The following is a 14,529-nucleotide window of genomic DNA, read 5'->3' on the forward strand; positions in this document are numbered from 1 at the left end:
CTGAATTTTATTCTGTATTCTTTGGAAGGATACATTCAGCCACTGTGTGCAGCCCAGACTCAAGGAGACAAGAGTTATGACCTACTGCTTTGAATGTCAGTAACTACATAAGTTATTAGATATTCTGCATTGAGATTTTGTCCATTTTCTCCCACTTCCTTGTGCATTCAATGATTCATTTGTATGAATTCATGAATACATACATATACTTTGGGTTATAATCAAATACTACTTTATTTTATTGCTCAAATTGCTTCTGTTTTCATCACAGTGGCTCCTGAGTCCCTTAGGTGTACCCCATCTTTGGGTCTCATTTTAAGCATTTCCTTGTTTTATGCCACTACCATATTCTCAGGGTTATCTTATGTAGTTCCTGCTCCAGTCTTGGAAATCAACCATTTCATCAGACAGCCCTGTTTCTTTTTAGTGGAGAATGGTATCAGAAATCCAGATCTGGGCTCTAGGTATGATTGTTGGTATTGGGATGTCATTTCTTTTAGGTTATCTCAGCTAACAGAGCAAAGAAATATATGTATATCTACTAACTCATGTGTCTTAGTTGAGCTGCTATAAAAAATAGTATAGATTGGGTAGTTTAAACACATTTATTTCTCACAGTACTCGAGGCTGGATGTCTGAGATCAGGATACCAGCATGGTCAGGTTTTTTCCTGGCTTCCAGATAGCCATTTTCTGATTGTATGTTCCAATAGTAGAGAGCAAAGAGAGGAAGCAAGATCCATTGTGTCTTTTCTTATAAGGCACTAATTCCATCATGACAGATCCCCCATTTTACCTCATTCCCTCACTAAGGCCCCCAACTCCAAAAACCATCATGTTGGGGATTAGAGTTTCAACATATGAATTTGGGATGGGGACGACACAGACACCCGGTCCATATCATCATGTTCATATACTTCCATGAAAGTTTCTATCTGCTACAGATAGAATCAGATATTATACAGATATTATATGTTACATCTGGCTTTGGAAAAAAAATCACAAGAAGTGCTAAAAAAAAGGTGGTAAAAGAAACCCCACAAATATTTTGTAATTTTATTTTATTTTTTCACTGTTCCAAGATTTGTTGTTTATGCACCACACCCAGTGCTCTATGCAATACATGCCCTCCTTAATACCCACTGCCAGGCTCACCCCCACCTTTTTTTTCTATTCCAAAAGAAACCCCACAATTTTTACACATTTTAAAAACTATTCTGTGACCCTGTGGACTATTTAGAAGTATGTTGTTTAATTTCCAAATATTTTGAATTTCTACTTACCACAATTCTGTTATTGTCTGGGAACATTTATATTCTTTTAAATTTGTTGAGTTGTGTTTTAACACATGAAGTAACCAACTGGTAAACATTCCTTGTAATTTTGAGAGAAATGTGCTGTTGTTGGATGGAAAAGTCTGTAACTGTCAGTTAGATCAACCTGATTGATACTGCTGCTCAGGTCCATACCCTTACTGCTTCTCTGCTTGGTTGGTATATTAGTTACTGTAGAAGAAGCGTTGAGGTCTCCAAATATAATAGTATATTTGTCCATCTTTCTTCTTAGTTTTCTCCATCTTTCTCCTCAAATATTTTGGACCGGCCACAAGTTACCATTGAGCACTTAGAATATGTTTACTAAAACTAAGAAAATAGACTTGAGATTTTTTTTTTTAATTTTAAATAGTTTAAACTTAAATTGCCATATGTGTCTAGTGGCTATTGTATTGTGTAGAAGAGAAATGGAATTGTTTGATCTCATGAGACATAGTATTAATTTTACTGGACTTTGAAGACTTTTGGTTCTTTTATTCAGGAGGAATGGGGTAACACTTGTCAGCAGGCCAATTAAACAACACAAGCTTTTATATATGAGCTTATTTATGTAAAATACCATCAGAAAAGCTTGATGTACTTAGAGTGCTGCAGTATAATTAATTAACCTAACACTAAATTAATTAAATACTATAACTTATAGTATTTAATATAGTCAAAAGTATTTTTGACTATATTTACTATTTTCTTTGATGGATATCCCAGTCTAAACTGAATCAGCTCAAGCTAGTCCATTTGAGAGATAAAGAAGATACAGACCCAAAGCCACAGAGTGTAAAATTGAGGGACCAAACATGCAAAGTATTTTCACAATTAGTTCAGGAAACTCTACGTTTCCTTCATTGTTTTCATCAAATATTAAACTTCAGAACTTTACATCACCCTACATTTCCTGTCTCCCATATAGTGCTGGGAAGACGACTGTTTAATGGGCTGTGGCAAAAAGTGACACATGCTTCTTCCAGACCAAAGTATCTAATTGCCAAAGGTCTGATTTAGAACTTTTTCTTTCCCTACCTTAGAAAAATTTAAAAAAAAAGACTTTTTGAGATATTATTCTATTTGCTAGGACCCATATTAGTGTGGGTCTAAAGTAAATAGCCAAATAATAATGAACATGTAAAATAGGAAGTAAATGAACTTCTGATGTGTTAAGCCATCAATATTTCTAGGTTAAGTTTTTTAATAGTGTATAAACCTAGCCTGTGATGACATCCAACCATAATAAACAAACAACAACAAAAAAAGGTGGGGACAACCAAATTCTTATTATTATAAATGTCAGTTGCTATCTTTATGACTCTGACCCACACAGTTGTAGCCTCACATGTGTGTATTTCTGCCTCAGTGGCCCCAGTATGAGCTTCTTGCTATTACTGTGGTTCCAGAATACAAAAGTGCAGCCTCATGTTTGTTTGCTAGTATCTGCAGGATAACGTGAAGTTGTTTCTTTCTTACGTTGAAGTTCTCGATTGATTGAAGTTTGAGGGAACACTTCTTCGTAAATACTTTCAGAAGGTGTTTTCCGGCGAAACAATATAGAAATCTGTTAAAAAAAAAAAAAAGGCCAAAGAATAATCTGTAAAGTCTATAAAATAAGCCATTAAGAATAATATAATCCGGGATGCCTGGGTGGCTCAGTGGGTTAAAGCCTCTGCTTTCAGCTCAGGTCATGATTCCAGGGTCCTGAGTTCGAGCCCCACATCAGGCTCTCTGCTCAGCAGGGAGCCTGCTTCCCCTCCTCTCTCTCTGCCTGCCTTTCTGCCTGCTTGTGATCTCTGTCTGACAAATAAATAAATAAAAATCTTAAAAAAAAATAATATAATCCAATTTTTCAGGCAACAACACAAAATTATTATGTATTTTGGTACTGGAAATGGGGGAACAATACAATATTATTACTGTAAGTATATCTAGGATTTGTAAACAAATACCTAGCTTACAGGAGTGGCTTTGGAATTAGGCAGTAGGATGAAGCAAGTTTGAGGAAAATTTTGAGGAGAAAAATTTTCAATAACAAAACTTTGAGGAACAAAACTTTGAGGAACAGTATAGAGAAAGCCTAAAATACCTCAAATGTTTGTTTTTCAAAATAAAGACTATCAGTGTGGCTCAGAAAGAAGTGAGGAACACATTACTGGAAACTGGAGAGACAGTCTTGTGGTGCAGCAGCAGAAGTTTAAGAGAATGTTCTCTGACAGTTATGTGGAAAGCATAACTAGTAAATGGTAAACTTGGATAATAAACCAAGGAGATTTACAAAGCATTGAAGATAAAGCCCCTGTTTCTTCTTGTTTACAACAAAAGGTGGAAGAGAAGAAATTCTAAGCATGGGTGACACCTTTTGCCATGCCTATGGATGGGTCCATCCCACCCATGGTCTTCCTTTCCTGACAGACTGCCCGGAGGAATTCAGACTTGCTTAACCAGACCTTTGAATGATGGAATCCAATGCTTATGATAAATGTCACATACTTGAAATGAGGGGAGTTTTGATGCCATAAACCTTTCCATTTTGTTTGAATTAACTCTAACTGACACAAAGCTGTGGCAATAATTTCAACACACAAAAGAAGTAGGTGATGAGGTTGGGGAAAATATGCTACTAATTCTGTATTACCCATATTTGTTACATGTGATAATAAAACATAAAATTCTAGCTATATTTGTGTTTCTTAGCATATTGTATTTTCAATTGTATACACCCGTAATAATGTACTTTATCTCCTTCAGGTTTTAAATTAATTATACCTTGATTTTATTATTAGGATAGATACTTTGTGTATTCATAACACTAAAGAGTATAGTTCATATAGTAAATTAATGGGTGATGGAAGGATGGAGGTATGGATGAATGGATGTTAAAATTCTTGGATATATACCCATGGGTGAGAATTTCTATACGGACTAGAGGACTATACACTGTGTTTTCCAAGTGTGCTCAACACACAGCTAGTAACTCTCAGGTCATCCATAGAATCATTTATAGTTTTATTTTTGTTCATTTTACCAAAGGTTAAAAAAAAAATAAGGCGGGGTGCCTGGGTGGCTCAGTTGGTTAAGCGACTGCCTTCGGCTCAGGTCATGATCCCGGAGTCTCAGGATCGAGTCCCGCATCGGGCTCCCAGCTCCATGGGGAGTCTGCTTGTCCCTCTGACCTTCTCCACTCTTATGCTCACTCTCTCTCTCAAATAAATAAATAAAAATCTTAAAAAAAAAAAAGGCACTGCCAACGTCATTTAATGAAATAGTTGAAATCATCCTCATTCTTCTAAGAACTGCACTTACCCAGTGAATATCCTTGTCATTCACATTATAGTTGAGCATGGAGAGAGGAAGTGAAATTAAAATTTGCAGACAAGTTAGGATAATTAGGACAATCACAAGTTCCTGTTAAAGAAAATAAAATGTCACGCATTACCTTCCACCCTGATGATAGTTTGGAAAGTTTTATTTCAGAGTCCCATGTCAGACCCTCAAAAGGGAACACGTTATATTATACAAAATTGTGGCATGAGGTTGGATCTGAACTCAGAAATATTTGTGCTGGGCGCCTGGTGGCTCAGTGAGTTAAGTCTCTGCCTTTGGCTCAAGTCATGATCTTAGGGTCCTGGGATCGAGCCCCACATTAGGCTCTCTGCTAAGCAAGGAACCTGCTTCTCCCTCTCTCTCTGCCTGCCTCTCTGCCTGCCTCTCTGCCTACTTGTGATCTCTCTCTTTCTCTCTGTCAAATAAATAAAATCTTTTAAAAAAAAGAAATGTATGTGCTGCTTTAGAAAAACAGGAGCTGGAGATGACAGTCAATATTCTTGAATATACTAATACAAGATGCGACGTTAAACTTGAAGACATTGCAGAATTCGCAATGATTATTCCGCTTATTATTATTATTACTGGTGGTGGTAGCGGTGGGTTATTAGTTATACTATTACTGAAGTTATTATTAGTCTCTCATAGATAATCAGAAATGTTGGCACTGCTTACAAAGCTGACGTCTCAATATAAATGGCAGAAATGGCAAGGGTTCAGATCTCCCCAGTGAGGTATTAAAATTTTCTAGTTTTCCATTAGATTTAGTTCTAATTAAAACCAGAAAGTTTGGGGCACCTGGGTGGCTCAGTGCATTAAAGCCTCTGCCTTCAGCTCAGGTCATGATCCCAGGGTCCTTAGATGGAGCTCTACATCCGGCTCTCTGCTCAGCAAGGAGCCTGCTTCCCCCTCTCTCTCTGCCTGCCTCTCTGCCTACGTGTGATCTCTCTCTCTGTCAAATAAATAAATAAAATCTTTAAAAAACAAACAAACAAAAAACTAGAAAGTTTCCTAAATTTAGAATACACTCTAAGGTGTGATTTTTTTTTGGTCATTTTCCTAATAAGTGAAACGTGTCTTCCAATACTCTAGTGTTCTTGGTTTCTTCTCCTCTGCCTCAGACCATTCATCTCCATTACTTTCACATGGCTTTATTGCAAAAAACGATCTTCTCTAGTGGCAAGTCAGGATAAATGTTCATTCTCCATGTAGCTTTTTAAAAAAATTTTTTTATTTCTTTTCAGCGTAACAGTATTCTTTGTTCTTGCACCATACTCAGTGCTCCATGCAATCCATGCCCTCTCTAATACCCACCACCTGGTTCCCCCAACCTCTCACCCACCCCGCCCCTTCAAAACACCCAGATTGTTTTTCAGAGTCCATAGTCTCTCATGGTTCACCTCCCCTTCCAATTTCCCCTTCCAACTCCCTTCTCCTCTCCATCTCCCCTTGTCCTCCATGCTATTTGTTATGCTCCACAAATAAGTGAAACCATATGATAATTGACTCTCTCTGCTTGACTTAGTTCACTCAGCATAATCTCTTCCAGTCCTGTCCATGTTGCTACAAAAGTTGGGTATTCATCCTTTTTGATGGAGGCATAATACTCCATAGTGTAGATGGACTACATCTTCCTCATCCATTCATCCGTTGAAGGGCATCTTGGTTCTTTCCACAGTTTGGCGACCGTGGCCATTGCTGCTATAAACATTGGGGTACAGATGGCCCTTCTTTTCACTACATCTGTATCTTTGAGGTAAATACCCAGTAGTGTAATGGCAGGGTCATAGGGAAGCTCTATTTTTAATTTCTTGAGGAATCTCCATACTGTTCTCCAAAGTGGCTGCACCAACTTGCATTCCCATGTAGCTTTAGGTAGTATTTATTTTTATTTTTATTTCTTTTAAATTAATTTATTTATTTTCAGAAAAACAGTATTCATTGTAGTATTTATTTTTAAATTCCTAACAGTAATGAACATTAAGATAGGAAATAATTAAAAAATAATAATGGATAAAATAAAAATTACTCTAATCTTTGACTCAGATTTTTTTTTTTAAGGAGTTTATTTGCTTGACACAGAGACAGCACAGCAGGGGGAGCAGCAGAGAGAAGCAGTTTCCCCACTGAGCAGGTAGCCAGATGCAGGGCTCCATCTCAGGACCCTGGGATCTTGATTTGAGCCAAGGCAGATGCTTAACCAACTGAGCCATCCAGGCGCCCCCTTATTGAGCTGTTCTATGTGACCAAAGGAAAGCTGCTTTACTTTTCTCTCTAAAACTTCTTTGCAGAATATTAGGACAAGTTTGTGTTAAGGCCTAGCACATGTATATGTCGATTATTATGCCTATTATTATTAATCTTTGCAAATTTTGACTCAGATTTTAATATCATTTTATTTCTTCACCATTTTTTCTCAAAATTTAGCTCACAGAATTTGGGGCTTTTTGCTGTTGTAAAGAAATAGTTTTTTTTCTCTTTCTAAATGTGACACCAGTAGAGAGGCATTTGGAAGGAAACTGCAAGCAAGAATTTTGTCATGTTCCTGAATATACCAATGATCATATCTCATCTTCAACATTCTCAGATAAGCATTCAGTCTTCCCAGAATTCAGGAGGATGGTACTTACAGTTGCAACTGGTTTGATTCCCAAACAGAGAGTTTCCTTCTTGCAATCATAGTGGCCATTTTTTGTTAAATTGCGTGACAGAATACAGATCCCAACAAAGGAGACCAAGGTGCTAAGAGTGTTAGCACCTAGATTCCCTCTCAGCTGAAAAAGAAAAAAGGGAAATTACTAGTTTATAATTTAAAGACCAGGGGTTTCCAGACCGTATAAGGAGAAATCTGACTTAACTTAACCCTGGGATCTATAAGCATTCATCATCCTTGTATCATCAGTTCAGTTCAATGGCAAATCACAATCGGGAGAAGAAAAATAGGAGAGGATTAATCTTCCTTCAACACATACCATGGATAGGATAAAAACATCAGGGACATTTTAACATCTCTAGTTTCTGACCTTGTATTAGCTCCTCCCTCCACCAAATATAAAAGTCTGCCTTGCTCAAGCCTAAGCCAGGCTTTTTTCTTTTTTAACATCGCCCTACTGCAGACCATTAAAAAAGGCTTTAATGACTAGATAAAACTTTACTATTTCTTCTTATGGTGACAAGATATGGGGATCGGAATTTCTAAAATCCCAGAAGATCCCACTTGTCTGTATCTAGCAGTAAGATGATCACATGATTCATTGGGCCAAATGGACAGTTACATGATGAAATGTCTACAAAATGATGAATCCCTTGTGTGACTGGGATTCACATGGGAAAGTCAGAATGTTATATAAGTTCACAATTTCTCCCTGAATGACAAATGGAAAACTTGTTAGCTTACCAGTGATTTTGTTTGCTTCTTGGCAGACACAACAGTCAGTATTCCAGAAACGATAAACTGTTTATAAAATAAGAAAAGTGTCTGGATGGTAGCAGCTTCTTCCAACTCCCCCTCCCACCCCATTGTCAGATTCATATCTCTCTTCTTATCTAGTGCCCCCCACCTCCCAGGCCATCCCTTCAGAAGTTGGAGACTAGCAGACCCAGTTAAAGTGACACAACACAATTAAAGTAACATAGGTACACTTTAATTCTTATGACCAGTAGAATTCCTTTAGCTAAATAAGAGAAGTAGACATTAAAAACTAGAGGGAAAATCACTTACTCAATGTGGAGGAAATAAAATAAGTAGAGTAATTATAATTGGGGTGCAGAAAAGGGAGAACGTGAGCTCAGATTAATGGCATTTTTATCAATGTATTTGGCCAAGAAGCATGATGACTTAAGAAGAGTACCACATCCCTAACCCCAGCATCTTCTCTGATTCAAATATTATAACATTTCAGAGACACTTTTTCCATGTGTCAAACACAGGATTTTCTCCTCAAGCAAAACAGCAAGATTATACTGAGTAGCTTCATACTATAGAGCAATGAATAGAATTTCAGGGCACTGTTTCATTGGGAAGTATATTAAAAATCAGGTTGGAAATTCAGTCTTCACTAAGTACTGTTGCAAGTGTCCTAGAATTGGCAAGATGCCATACAAGTTGTGTGTTGAGTTGATGAATAAATGAATAAATGATGGATTAATTATAATTTGGGATGTGAGATACTCACAGACAATGCCCCCCAGAAGGAGAAGCCTGTGTAAATTGAGAAGAAGATGATTCTGTGCATTTCAGAATTAGGAGGAAGAAATCCAATTATCCCATAAAAGAAGCATTTCACACCAATCATAATCTGAGCCACCTGGATAAGACACAAAACAAACCAAATTACCAACCATTGAAATTAACAAAACAAACACAATCTGTTTTAAAGATAATGGTGAGCATTTTTCAGGAGAGAATCACTTGGTCCAAACATCATGGTCATCCATAGGATTGACACCCTTGAATCTTTTTAAAGATCTGCTAAGAAGAGTCAGATCCTGGAGAGTGGTTTGTTCCCCCCAGCCCCCAGAGGCCATTCCATATGGGTCAACTTTCTTTAATAAGATACAGTCACAATGAGGCTCACCCAAGAGCTTAGCACTTTTATAGTCTCCTCTTAATACACCCCTCCCATGCCCATATAAACATGGCCCCTTGCTTTTCATCAAAATGTCTTTCTTCCACCCCACAGAATGGTTGATACAGGTCATAACCTAGGGCCTCTACCCAACCACTTGATTAGTCAGAATAATCCTTCTCCCCCAATATATCCCCCAGTTTCTTCTGGTTTAAAATTCTTTATTAGTGGTTTACTTACTTACCCCCAGTGCTTCTAGATTCTCCTTCAGGAATTTCTGCAGCTTGTCTAGTAGATATTTCAGGGTACTAGATATTTCTGTCTTTCCCAATAGGGTACTTTGGTTTTGGTTTGGAGGAATGTCCACAGGCATCCTATCAGAAGCCAAAGTTTTGTTCATTCTGTAATAGATGGTCATCTGTTATTAGCAGCAGAGATGTACCATCATATGCCAAATACTGTTAATCTTATTGTAATGGAAGTAGATACTGGGCTTTTTTAAAAATCTTGAGGTCTTTATCATATATGAAGAGAAGTCACTGGCCAAGTGATGTTCATATGTCTCTGCTGCTGACTCATATCACTCATGTGATAAACAACAGTGTAAATTAAGGAGACAGATGACAGAGGTTGAATATCAAAATATATGTAACTATAAGATATCCTCCCAGATTAAGGAATGCTATTGTTTTTGTCTTTGTTTTTTTTAAGTTGCATGTGGCCACAGACTTGTAAGAAAGTACCCATCATGGGAGTTGTGATATATTTATGTGATATATCCATGCTGAAGTGAAAATAATCTGGTATTTAGAGGCCAATAGAGGGTGCCTCAGTTGGTTGGGTATCTGCCTTCGTTTGGCTCAGGTCATGATCCCAGGGTTCTGGGACAAAGTTGAGCTCCTTGCTCAGAAGGGAGCCTGCTTCTCCCTCTGCCTGCTGCTCCCCCTGGTTGTGCTCTTTCTTTCTTACACAAATAAATAAAACCTTAAAAAAATAAAGCCAAGTAGATCTGAATTAAAGACATTTCCCTTGAATTTAATTAATTGTGTCATGTAATTTATCATCCAATCCAAGTTAGTTTTAAGAATGAAAAAGAATTAAAGTAGTATCCATAATTATGCTAGGAAAATTGGAGATACCTGATAATACATTATATAAAAGTCACCTTACCTTTAATTTCTCTGTGACAATGAATGCTATATTTAGTTGAAGCCCCAGGTTTGTCAACATAAAATATAATCATGTTTATGCCTAATAGGTGTGGTCCTAGAAATGATGCATTCAATTTTCCTAGTACCATCCGAGATGTAATAAATGTGACGAAAATTCTCAATTATCTTCTTAAGGAGTTAGGATGCACCTTGGCACTTGTTGTCAAAAACAATGATGGATTTCCATGGTAGAGCAAACCCCAGAATGGTCACCCTTGAAAACTAACTCACCTTTAACCATTTTTTCCTGAAAATATTAGCTTGTTATTTCTTTATCATCTTCTACTATATAAATTTTATGAATATTTGTTAACATTAAATTAAGTTTGGAAAATAAGGGTAGACTTTATTCCTTATTGCATTGGTATTTATGAATTCTATCACTCTCCCTATTACGTTTTCACTTAATTTTGATAATACTTTATACAATTTCTTCTTAAGTTTTCTCTTCCCATTATGTTAATTATATGGAATTAGACCCTTCATATAACTGCTTATGTATAAAATTCCTGGATCAAAGTGAAAACATAGTTTCTGACTCTTAATACCCATGCCACATTTCTTAAAAAAAAAAAAAAAAAATAAGAGGTAGCTGTGTGCACTGGTCCCAATTATGTTTGTATGTGTAAATTTCTTTGCAGTTCTAGTGAAAAGATTAAAATATCATGACATGGGATGCTTACGGGACACTTAAAATTAATCCTAAGTATTCAATTTTTCTAGTCCCAGTAGTTGCTCTCAATTAAGCAGTTGAAACAAGGAATTTATCTTATGTAATCACAACTAGAAGTGCTAACAAGAACATTTTTTTTCTATTTCTTTAGTGGATGAGTCTTGTCCATTAATATTTCATAAATAAAGAGTATCTCATCAATTAGTTATTATATTTTTTAATTAATTTATTTATTTTTTATTTATTTTCAGCATAACAGTATTCATTATTTTTGCACCGCACCCAGTGCTCCATGCAATCCATGCCCTCTCTAATACCCACCACCTGGTTCCCCCAACCACCCACCCCCTGCCCCTTCAAAACCCTCAGATTGTTTTTCAGAGTCCATAGTTTCTCATGGTTCACCTCCCCTTCCAATTTCCCTCAACTCCCTTCTCCTCTATAACTCCCCATGTCCTCCATGATATTTGTTATGTTTGTTATTATATTTTCTTAAAATGTGACTCCTAAAATGTGACAGATGGTAAATAACTTACCCAAATTCACAGACATATTTACAGATGTGGGACCAAAGAGACAGAGGTCTGATAAGTGAGAAACTGTTTTTCAGATAAAACCTGGCGCAGAATAACACACCCCTTTATTTAGCCTCCTGAAGCCCACACATAACAGCTTTGAGTGTTTGAAAGCCATAAATATCAGAGTAACTATGTTGGGGGGAAATGAACTGTTGATTCCAAAAAGGTATCTGCTGTCACTCCTCACTGCAAATGTCATTATTTACTCATCCGTTCACTCAACAAATATGTATTTGGGGTTCAAAATATTGACCATAATATTTACTTTACTCACTCCAATTCACTTTAATGATTTTTTATTACAGATATGTTATTATATACTGTAATAGTCTATCAAATCTTAAGCATGTCATTCAGACTTTCCTTTTTAAGCTACCATCCAACTGTTTAATATCTTTTTAAAAAGATTTCCTTTATTTATTTGACAGAGGGAAAGAGGGAGCACACAAGCAGGGGGAATGGCAGGCAAAGAGAGAGGGAGAAGCAGGTTCTCCACTGAGCAAGGAGCCTGATGAGGGACTCAGGCCCAGGACCCCGGGATCATGACCTGAGCCGAAGGCAGTTTCTTAACCAATTAAACCACGCAGATGCCCCAACTGTTCAATATTTTGAGAAGGATTTTCACACTTACAGTCATCCTCTTTCTAACAAATGCTGCTTTTTCACCTGGTGCCGAGTTTGAGAAGGACACTGAAGTATTTCTTGGTTACTCCACAGTACAAACATTAGCGCTCAACTTAAATATTAACTTCAAAGCCCTACTACCCTTTATAAGTTAACATAGCTTCCTAATCCTCTTTATTCTACCTCTACAAAATTAGTTATAAAACTCTCATGATTCTCACCAAGAATACAATTGTGAACTTAGCTGGCTCACCACGTCCAGACTTGACGTTGTGAATTGCACTTGTAGACTGTAAACAAAAAAGTTTCAATGTCACAATTCTAACCAAGTTATTCCCCTGTATCATAAATTGGGTCTGCTAGAAAATAGGACCGGAGACAAACTTCCTTCTTAATGCTGAGCCTTACCATCTATCCGCTGACGCATAAAGGGTACTTGCATAATCAGAAAGTCAGAAAGCAGCAACGAAGACAAGATCAAATGTGTCTAAGTCACTGAAACTTTCTGCATTATCTAAAAAAAAAAAAAAATTCCTGAAATATTCGGCACTGAGTATCTACCAATAATGGAAAGAAAGGAAGGACTGTCTCTGCTTGGAGCCCACATTCTGTCCAGTGTGTCTGTCAGGTTCTACAACTGTGCCTCTCAGAACATAGTCAAAAGTACATTCTGGTGCTCTGGATAATGGAAAAAAAAAAAAAAAAAACAGTTCTACCTACCTAGGTTTGTTCCACCGCAGGGATGTGGGAGCTTGGAGTCTTCTTAAGCTTATGCCTCTTCTGTGACTATCAAGGACTATACCAATATGTGGGGGAGGAAAATTTATGTTTTGATCTCTGTGTTTCCTCATTTGCTGTATTTCCACACCTAGAACTCCTGATAAGCAGTTCTGATGTTTTCAGACAAAGTTGATGTACATAATGTTTTGTTACACAAAATCAAAAGCATTATAACATAATCCTCAATACTAACTGATAGTTTTATTTCCGCACATTCTCTTTCTATTAATCTGACAAAGACTGTATTTGTTCTTTTAACTCACTAAATAAAATTATTTCCTTCAGAGAAATTTCTAGGAAATTCATATTTTCAACCAATATGGTCTTTGCTTTCGTACCTTATTAACTATAACATCGCTAAAATAAAATAAATATAAACAAAACAAAAATAAAAATATTTCCAATGATAGTTAAATTTCAGGAATATCTATCTACCTATTATCTACCAACTCAATGATCAGGCTCATGTATGCCAAACAAAGTATTAACAAATAACTGTATTAAGATGATATTACAATAAAAATCAACAAAGTGGATTAAACTTAATTGAGAATGACCAAGGGAAAAAGATAGAAGACAAAAGCTATCAATGTAAGGAATAAAAGAAGGGATATCACTGCACAATGCAGAGATGTTAAAAGGAAATAAAGAAACACTGTGAACATATTTATGAAATAAATTTAACATCTGGAAGGAATTGGAATTACCTGAAAGACACAAATTATGAACACTGACTCAAAAATAGATGACCTCAATAGTTTAATATCTATTAAAGAAATCTAATGTATAGGCAAAACCACTACAATGATAATAACGAAACCAACTCCTCTAGGTTAGCCATATCACTGGCTAATTCTACCAAATACTTAAGGAAAAAAGTAATTCAGCATAATCCCTTCTATTTTATGAGGTCAGCATTACTCCAATACCCAAATAAGACAAATATATCATAAGAAACACATAGAAATAACTTTCAATATAGATGCAAAAATCATTAACAAAATCTTATCAAATCCAATACAAAAGTATATCAAAGGATAATTCACCACAATTGATGGGGTTTATTTCAAGAAAGCAACACTGGTTTAAAAAAAAATCAATGTATACAATTCACCATATTGACAGAATAAACACAAAAGCCCATATGATCTTCTCAACATACAGAAAATATATTTGACAAAACTTATTTATTCATGATAAAGAAAAAACTCAAAAAACTAGGAATAGACGGGAATTCCTATTATCTGAAAAAAGCCATATACAAAAACCTACAGTTACAACATACCCAATAGTGACCTACTGAATGTACTCCCCTGTCCCCCAATACTACTGTGTCTGCTCTCCCCACTCCTGTTCAACATCTACCGGAAGTCACAGCCAACGTAACACGGCAAGAAAAGAACAAAAGACCTACAGCTTGGAAATTAAGAAATATAAATGTCCCTACTGAAGA

At 36.4% G+C, this 14,529-nt stretch overlaps 1 protein-coding gene across 2 annotated transcripts; it reads right to left on the reverse strand.

Annotated features, from left to right (window-relative positions):
- Window positions 1-1,792: 1,792 nt before the first annotated feature.
- LOC101673648 (high affinity immunoglobulin epsilon receptor subunit beta) lies at window positions 1,793-13,453 on the reverse strand. Of its 2 annotated transcripts, XM_004770422.3 has the most exons (8): window positions 13,017-13,129; window positions 12,518-12,586; window positions 9,455-9,611; window positions 8,818-8,949; window positions 8,040-8,096; window positions 7,273-7,416; window positions 4,622-4,723; window positions 1,793-2,879 (listed from the first exon to the last, which is right to left on the reverse strand). In XM_004770422.3, exons 3-8 carry the CDS (start codon window positions 9,608-9,610, stop codon window positions 2,739-2,741), a joined length of 732 nt encoding a protein of 243 aa, XP_004770479.1. In that variant the 5' UTR covers window position 9,611; window positions 12,518-12,586; window positions 13,017-13,129; the 3' UTR covers window positions 1,793-2,738. The 2 variants fall into 2 exon arrangements, with proteins under 2 accessions (XP_004770479.1, XP_004770478.1); XM_004770421.3 differs by lacking the exon at window positions 12,518-12,586 and having other exon boundaries at window positions 13,017-13,453.
- Between the last annotated feature and the right edge of the window lie 1,076 nt (window positions 13,454-14,529).

The sequence above is a fragment of the Mustela putorius genome, unplaced genomic scaffold, assembly GCF_011764305.1.
Source record: "Mustela putorius furo isolate JIRA1106 unplaced genomic scaffold, ASM1176430v1.1 tig00000127_pilon_pilon_pilon, whole genome shotgun sequence".
In the NCBI taxonomy this organism is placed as follows: domain Eukaryota; kingdom Metazoa; phylum Chordata; class Mammalia; order Carnivora; family Mustelidae; genus Mustela; species Mustela putorius.